This window comes from Bos mutus, chromosome 2 (genome assembly GCF_027580195.1).
Source record: "Bos mutus isolate GX-2022 chromosome 2, NWIPB_WYAK_1.1, whole genome shotgun sequence".
Classification (NCBI taxonomy): domain Eukaryota; kingdom Metazoa; phylum Chordata; class Mammalia; order Artiodactyla; family Bovidae; genus Bos; species Bos mutus.
In genome coordinates, this window is record NC_091618.1 from 37,979,526 (window position 1) to 37,988,252 (window position 8,727).

The 8,727-nt window shown below is 36.4% G+C and overlaps 1 protein-coding gene across 8 annotated transcripts in view; it reads left to right on the forward strand.

Annotated features, from left to right (window-relative positions):
* Positions 1-8,727, forward strand: part of KANSL1L (KAT8 regulatory NSL complex subunit 1 like) — a 126,181-nt gene that overhangs the window by 111,588 nt on the left and 5,866 nt on the right. For all 8 annotated transcript variants that reach the window (XR_011467606.1, XM_070387259.1, XM_070387292.1 and 5 more), the window contains 3 exons: positions 5,433-5,561; positions 7,073-7,191; positions 7,937-8,061. Coding sequence is in view for 7 of the 8 variants with exons in the window: in XM_070387259.1 (XP_070243360.1) it covers positions 5,433-5,561; positions 7,073-7,191; positions 7,937-8,061 (373 nt within the window). In the remaining variant the exon portion in view is untranslated. The remainder of the gene's footprint in view (positions 1-5,432; positions 5,562-7,072; positions 7,192-7,936; positions 8,062-8,727) is intronic.

The following is an 8,727-nucleotide window of genomic DNA, read 5'->3' on the forward strand; positions in this document are numbered from 1 at the left end:
AAATCTCAGGGCTGATCTCCTTCAGAATGGACTGATTGGATCTCCTTGCAGTCCAAAGGACTCTCAAGAGTCTTCTCCAACACCACAGTTCAAAAGCATCAATTCTTCGGCGCTCAGCTTTCTTCACAGTCCAACTGTCACATCTATACATGACCACTGGAAAAACCATAGCCTGGACTAGACGGGCCTTTGTTGGCATTAAAATTATTACATTTGAAATGTGAATATGAAATTTATGTATATGACTGAAAGTGAATTTGCAAAAACAAAGTCATTATATTTCTTCTGTAGTTATGTTTCTTCTAATGTTACTCTAATTGATCTGACTTTAAAAAAATGGAGCAGTGTAAATGTTAGGCACAAAATTATTACTGATGTATCAATAATATAATGACATGTTAGTAATGGAAAATTAAAAGCTAGGAGTGGAAAATATTTGAATTGAATGCTACCTTTTTTTTTCACTTTATTAATTTAATTGGAGGATTACTTTACAGTATTGTGATGGTTCTTGCCATACATTGACATGAATCAGCCACAGGTGCACATGTGTCCCCCCATCTTGAACCCTCCCTTACCTCTCTCCCTATCCCATTCCTCTGGTTGTCCCAGAGCACCGGCTTTTGAGTATCCTGGTTCCTGCATCGAACTTACACTGTAACTTTAGGCAAATCAGTACTTTTTTGTGTACCAATCTGTCCTTTCCTGGACTTCCCTTGTGGCTCAGCTGGTAAAGAATTCACCTGCAATGTGGAAGACCTGGATTCAGTCTCTTGGTTAGGAAGATCGCCTGGAGAAAGGAAAAGCTACCCACTCCAGTATTCTGGCCTGGAGAATTCCATGGACTGTACAGTCCAAGGGGTCACAAAGAGTCGGACAAGTGAGCAACTTTTACTCTCCTTTTCTACTTTCCCCATTCCCTCCCACTCTCAACCCAAATTTCATGTGTCTTAAATAGCTGGTCACTAGTTTTTCTTTTCTGTAGAATTGAGTACTGCTGCTGCTGCTAAGTCGCTTCAGTCGTGTCCAACTCTGTGCGACCCCATAGACGGCAGCCCACCCAGGGTCCCCTGTCCCTGGGATTCTCCAGGCAAGAGCACTGGAGTGGGTTGCCATTTCCTTCTCCAATGCATGAAAGTGAAGTCAAAGTGAAGTCACTCAGTCGTGTCCGACTCTTCATGACTCCATGGACTGCAGCCTACCAGGCTCCTCTGTCCATGGGATTTTCCAGGCAAGAGTACTGGAGTGGGGTGCCATTGCCTTCTCCAGAGCAAAACTGCTGCTAAGTCGCTTCAGTCATGTCCGACTCTGTGCGACCCCATAGACGGCAGCCCACCAGGCTCCCCTGTCCCTGGGATTCTCCAGGCAAGAACACTGGTTCTAGTAAAACTAGAACCCAGCTATTCACCTTTGATTTTTCAGCACTTAATAGTCTACTTGGCACAGAGAAGGTGGTCAATAAATACTGAGTAAAACTAGAACCCAGTATTAATTGACCACCTTCTCTGTGCCAAGTAGACTATTAAGCGCTGAAAAATCAAAGGTGAATCATGGGAAGTTAAATTATATGATAGAAGCAGACACACAAATGACTATTAAATGATATTATGGGTACCAACATGATAAAAATATTCTAAAAAAGAGGATGAGTGTGTACACTGCCTAGTGGACAGCAGAGGAAGAGAGGTTAAGGGTGATGGGAAAAGGGCAAAAAGGAACTCCAGTAAGATGGTGATGCCAAGTGTAGCTTTATGTAATACTTAACTGGAATCTAGAGGAAAAGTAAGTGTTCCAAATCACTGTTTCTCAAGTTTTAATGTGCAAATTACTTTGGGGCTATTGTTAGAATGCAGATTCTAATTCAGTAAGTCTGGAATGGGGTCTGAGATTCTAACAAGGTCCCAGGTGGTTCAGATGCTGTTGGCCCATTATATGTAAGATTTTAAAATGGAAACAACTGCATACCTTGTCATAGCCTGTTATTCTTGCAGGGTAAATTGAAGGTAAATAGATGGTTTTGTGCTTTGCCTCAGATGTTGGATTTATCCTATACTGTGCATTAGAGTTAGCAATTTGACAACTACTCATTTCAGCTAACAACAAAGTAGAGAAAAGACAAAAAATTGAAGATTTGTGTAGTTGCCAGTGGTGAGAAAATACCAAAGCCAACTTAAGGGCCTATACTCATCAAAATATTCAGTCATGAAAAACTAGACACTGGAACTATTTCAGATATGAGGAAACAGAAACCTGTTCACTGAATACAGGATTTTCTGTGAAGAACATTACAGGACTAACTGGTGAAATTTGAGTAAGTTATACAGTTAGCTAACAGCATTAATTCTTGGTTTTGATAGTTGTGTGGCTATGTAAGAGAATGCCCTTATACACTGGCATATTTAGAATAGAGAAGCATCATGTCAGCAACTTAATTTCATTGACAGCCATTGTGGTAAAATGATAATATTTAGGGAATCTGAATTAAAGTGGCACTTGTTGTTACTGCAGGTTTTCTGTAAGTCTGAAATTATGTCAAAATAAAAAGTTTAAAGTGCAGAAACAGCAACAACCCACACAGGTCAGAACCCTAAGGCTCAGCCTTCTTTACCTGCGCTTACCTTATCTAAACCCCACCATCAGTGATCTTACGCTTCAAACCTGCTCCTCTGTATTTCTACCAGTTTAGTCCAAATTAATGAGCCCTTATCTATACTGCTGAAATCAATTATTTGATTTCAATTAATCAAATAATCATTTTCCCCAAATTGATTTGGGGAAATCAATTATTTTCCTAATCAATTATTTTGATTAGGAAATCAATCATTTTGATTGATCAAAACAAATTGACCAATTATTTTCCCCAAATCAATTATTTGGGGAAATAATCAACTTCCTAATCAATTATTTTCCCCAAATCCCTGTAGCAAGTTATATTTTTAAAAAATCAAATTACATGCCTGGCATGTAATTGGCTCTCTATAAATGAAAGGGAGGAAGGGAAGACAGGGAATATGAGAGATACTGGGTCAAAATATATTTTAGGATGGAATTCGGATCTGGGTAAGCAAGCTGAAAGGCTGGGGTTACTACTACAATGAGCATAGGTAAAGAGAATGTGTGTTACACTCTGAATTATATTTCCTATTTCAAGAGTCCATTATAATGTTACAAATTACCAAAGAGTAAGAGGGAGAAAAGTGTAATGAAACTTTTGAATAAAATTAAATTAAAAGGATCACTTTAGTAAAGGTTAAGGTTTCTTCACAAAGTCTGATGTGCTTTTATGAGACAAGGTGGGTGGTGAATTCCTTTAGAAGAGATGGGTTGAATTTACCTGGATTTTTCTTGAAAATACTCTGGAAAACAATAGTGGTGGACACTGTGGGAACACCAATACATGCCAGGTGTTTTAAAACCCAACTCACAATTCTAGATACACCTTTGTAGAAATGAACTTTAGAATTATGCCTGCTATGTTATTTACTATTTAACATTTTTCTCTGCATTATTTTTCTTGGGTAGAAATCTTTGAGGGAGTAGGTAGAAACCTTAGGATCTTGTTTAGTTTTCCATGAATGCTTTAAGTCACCATTTTTCTCCTGCATTTGCTTTTATGTCAATCTGATTCTCACTCCTTTGTGATAATTTCCCCCTTCTCTGGTAATTTTTAGGATGTCTTCATACTGATGTTTGGGTTTTTTCCCCCCCATTTGCTTTGATGCTCGAGTTACTGAAACCTTAGGGTTACTATTGTGTAAATATTTTTGGTTATTGCTTCTTCCAATATTGCCTCTCATTCATTCTATCCTTTCCAATTTTTTACCCTCTTTTGGTTTGTCCTCGTCCAGAAATTTTTTTCCTGTTTCCATCACTGTTCCTTTGAGTTTTAGAATTACTGTTCCAATTCATTGATCTTGATTTTTAGTTATATCCATTCTGTTATTCAGGCCAATGAGCAGTGATTGTGTTCAATTATCCTTTCCATTTCTGAGGTCTCTTTGGAGAGGCCTTTTGCCTTTCTCTTGGCAATATTATTTTGAAGACTTGTAAATTTGTATTCTGTGAACCCATTAGATATTTCTTGAGAAAACTTTTACACTTGTTGCTATTACTTCTTGTTGGAGTCTTGTGTTTTCATCTCTAAAGTTCGTGTTGACTGTTAAGATTGTTTCGCCACTGCTTGAGATCCTCCTCATGGAAGAGGAAAAAATTTACACTCAGTATTGTTTTCAGAGGCAGTTATGGATGGGCAGGACATGTTTTCAAAGTGGGGCACCTGGGCATTGCCTTATCTATCCACCCATCCATTTCTCTGCTGAAGCTTCAAGGATCCTGGCTGTGTTAGTATGTGTAGTCATTCTACAGGTAATTCTACTACAGGTAATTGTTTCTTTCCTCCAGATTCAGAGCTCCTTTGATGATCACACTTTTGCGGCAGTACTCTCTTGTGCTTTTGCAGTTTGCTCTTCAAATTTCTTAAGGTATTAGGCTTTCAGAGATTGTTCAGAAATTGTTCTACTTAAAAGTTTCATTTTTTAACATGCTAATATGGATGTAAATGTGTAGATCTGTGCATCTATGTGTAAAAGTTTTGTCTATCATTTTTAGGGTGCTTTGCCATCATGAAATCTTAGTCGCTGTCACTGTTGGCAGACCATCCATACTCTTTTTTTCAGTGTTGGTTAGAATTTGTCACTTAAGCCATCCTTTCCACATCTCCAAACATTTCAAAAAAAGAAGCCAATTTGGTTATTAATCCAGCATTGCAAATATAGGGTTTAGACAGAAAACAGTAATGATGAAACTAACATTTATTGCATACTTAGGTCAGAAATCCTTCTAGTGACCACTACAGGAATTAACTCACTCAATCCTCATAATCCCACAATAGCTATTATCCCTATTTTACAGTTCAGGCAGCTGATGCAGATAGATATTAAATGACTTCAAAGTTTTAAAAATTCATTGCTTTAAAAAGAATGGCACTAGGCACTGTCAAGAGTTTGATGAAATCTGGTTATTGCTCTCAAGAGATCCCAGTCTCTTATGATTCTGTAATCTTACTTAGTCCTGAACTGTTACCAGATCTAAGGGTGAGCATAAACTAACTTAATGATTCAGAGGAAGTTCAGTCAAGATTTACAGATCTGAACATATCTTCTCTGTAAAAGTTCCTAACTTAGAAGACAGAAGAGATCACCTTTCCTCTTCAAATAATGGAGAAACTATAGGAATTGGGGCACTTCATGAAGATGTTTTTAATAAATCTTACTCTATTATTTTCAGCTTAGGGGTATTTCATCTTCATATGTTATTTATGTCATTTTGAACTGGTATATCAATATTCTGCAATGTTATAAAGTAAAAGCAAGTTAACATGTTCATCATACTTGTGTTAAGGAACTAAAATTTCATTTTTCTTTCCATTTTAGTACGTAATACTTCTCTGAATCAATGGAGAAATGGATATTCCTCTATATGCAAGCCTCAAATAGAGTCAGAATCTTCTGTGCAGCTATTACAGGGAAGAAAGAAAAGACACTTGAGTGAAACAGCAATAGGTAAGTTCAAATGAGGACATGAGCACCAGTAGTAAAAACTGAAAATAATAAAATTCTGATCTCCAAAAGCCCTGCCTCATGGAAGTAATAACCCAGAAGTCACTAATTACACAAAACATCCATGGTTCTATGAACACCAAACAGCAAATTCATGTCGTCAATTCAGAATTATGTAGACTGGGATTCCATCCACTTTATGGAAATTAAGAATTTCCTTCCTATGTTTCCTAACCGGAGTTATTTTCTACCAACTGTTCTCCTGGATGGGACTTCAGTCTCTAGCACTGTGCTCTGGACTCAGAACGTGTTAGTACAAGGTTGTCCTTTAGAGATTACCATACCTGGTTCCTTTTGTGGAGATGCTGATTTGCTGCAGCTTCTTCAGAATTTTGATAAACTGGATGAGATGCATCTAAGTAACTCAGCCACCTAGCTGAATTGCCCTTAAGACCTTACAGTGCCAAGATGAAGAGAGATACCTTTGAAACTAGAACTCTGCTAGTAACACAAAACTTAACTGGGATGATGTGTATTAAATAACAAATAATCTGTATACTCTGTTGGATCTTATTCATTGTTCTAGAGGCTCTAACATTATGTACGTTAGTGAAGTATGCCCTAGGTACAGTATGTCAGTATACCCAATAAATTAGAAACTATACCCAAGATGTACTGAACTATATTATACATGGTGGATTTAACATGAATACAAGAACACCACAGGTAAAATGCTATACTACAAAGGAACTAGACAGCTCTGTATGCAACAACCATTTTTAATGCATGGATACCGATTTGAAGAAACAGCTAGCTAGAAAGGATGTTTTTAAACAACTGGAATAATATATAGACTGTATTAAATTTTATGTTACACAGGAAGTTATTTTTCAAGATATGTGGTAATATAAACAAGGGCAGTATGAGAATAAACATATACGCACAAATAGAGACCCAAAACAAATGGAAAAAAGGAACACGGAAGAAAACAGAAAATAAAGTTGGAAATAATCTTATAATCAGTATCTTGAAAGTTTCATTCCTGAAATAGGGTGTTATTTAAAAACAGAGTAAAAGGAAACAAGAACTTTTAGAAATTAGTACTTTAATAGAGAAACATACTCAGAAATCAAGTCAGAAGTTAAGAAAATCTTCCAAAAAGTCGATCATAAAGTCAAAGACATTTTAAAAATGAAAAACTAGAGAAGAAAATTACCAGGTAAATCTTAGAAGTTCAACAGCTGAATAAGAGTTACAGAAAGCACGAACATAGTAAAGGGAGATGAGATTAAAGAAATGATATACTGGGTATAAACTGTCAAGACTCCAGAAAATGGCAAGTGTGACTGAGATTTTTATAAAATTTCCTTCGTTTTGTTTTTTGATACATGAATTTAAAAAATTAAAATCAATAAACTGATCAAGACTCACATTACCAAACTAGGAAAACAGAAATTCTGATACTTTCCAGTTACATTTAATGTATGACACTCTCAATGGTCTTTCCATGGCAGGAGAAAGAACTAGATTTGAAGAATTTGCTTTTCAGCGCACAGAACCAGGATCCCAAAGCACTTTTACTGCAGTTACTAATGTCAATGTTCTATCCAGAACCCAGAATTCATCATCACAAGTAGGTTTTTGGACAGTGAACTTTCAAGTTGCTTTACAGACTTAAGCTCACGCATCTGGTGGGTGGTGGGGGGGGACCTAAACAGGATATTTTGTTAACAGCTTTATTTACTAGCACATAATTAGCGTATTTAAATTATCTTACTAAGAAACAATATATTGATTAAATTTTATTAGGGAGCTAATTGTTCATTAATTCTTGACTATGGTTTTTTTGTGTGTGTTAAAAACTAGTGAGGCTAAGTAAGAATCCAGCACTTGTGTTATTCTTACATTGTTTTGTGTTTTGTTATCTGGTCGGGAGCAGAGGTCAAAACATGGGCGGATTTAGAAAAACAGCATGACGCTCAGGGCCTAGGAACACATAAATGAAGACTGTAAAAATAATCTTCATTAAATGGCTCACCAAACATTTTACCTCATAGTTCTTCCTAATAAAAACGAGTTGGCTCAAAGATTTCACTGTCATTTAGGGTGCTTTAGAGTACCTTTTCTGCTAAGAGTTTTGTATTTTAAGGCATTCATATTTTTTAATGGTTTTAAAAACAGACTTGAATGTGTGCACACACAAATGTACTGTTTCATAGAAGTTATGTATATTTGTTTTTCTTAATATCTTATGGTCAGATTTTATAATATATTTATAAAACTTAGAGGCACTCCATATTTTCTTTATATACTCATAAAAGGAGTATCAGCATACATAACCAAAACTGTTGTCAAACTACTGTAATCCTGTCTTGCAGAATACGGCACGACGAAGATTGCGAAGTGAGAGCTCTTATGATATAGATAATATTGTGATCCCCATGTCGTTAGTGGCCCCAGCTAAATTAGAGAAGCTCCAATATAAGGAAATACTTACTCCAAGGTATGTATACTTACATCCTTTAATTTTCCTTTCTTGAATAACTTTCAGTGAAGTTAAAATTTTTATTTAACGTAAACAAGATGCTGCTTTCTGCCTTTATCCCATTTATATGGTTACATGGAGGGAAGACAGTGAAAGAAACCTTTACATTACTCATGCTGAAAAATAATGCCATATAGTAACGCAGCTTTATTTCTCAGGTTTTAATAAGAAAGGGAAATTCTTAAGATTTACTTACTTTAGTACTTTTGAGTATTTTTTCATTCAACATTTAGTCTTCTATGGTGTACATGGCACTAAAAGGTACTTTAGGGATGTAAATAATTCCATTAACGATCTTTGCTCTTTAAAATGGAGATTTGCACAGAGTTCAAAGAAAGCAACTACCACTCCTGTGACAACAAAATATTCTCATGTATCTCCAGGTCCGCAATACACACGTCAAATATCAAGAAGAGTGGGAAGACCTAGGAGTGTATTAGGAAAAGGGAGTGGGGCAGAAGGAGAAAGTGTGTGTTCACACAGGAAGACCATAACTCAGGCACAGGAGCAATCATGCAAGGCTAAGCCAGAGACTAAGGTTTTGTTTAGAGTGATAAACGAAATGAAGGCTCAAAAGTAAACTGGAACCAGGTTGTGGATGTCCTTGAATACCATACACAGATC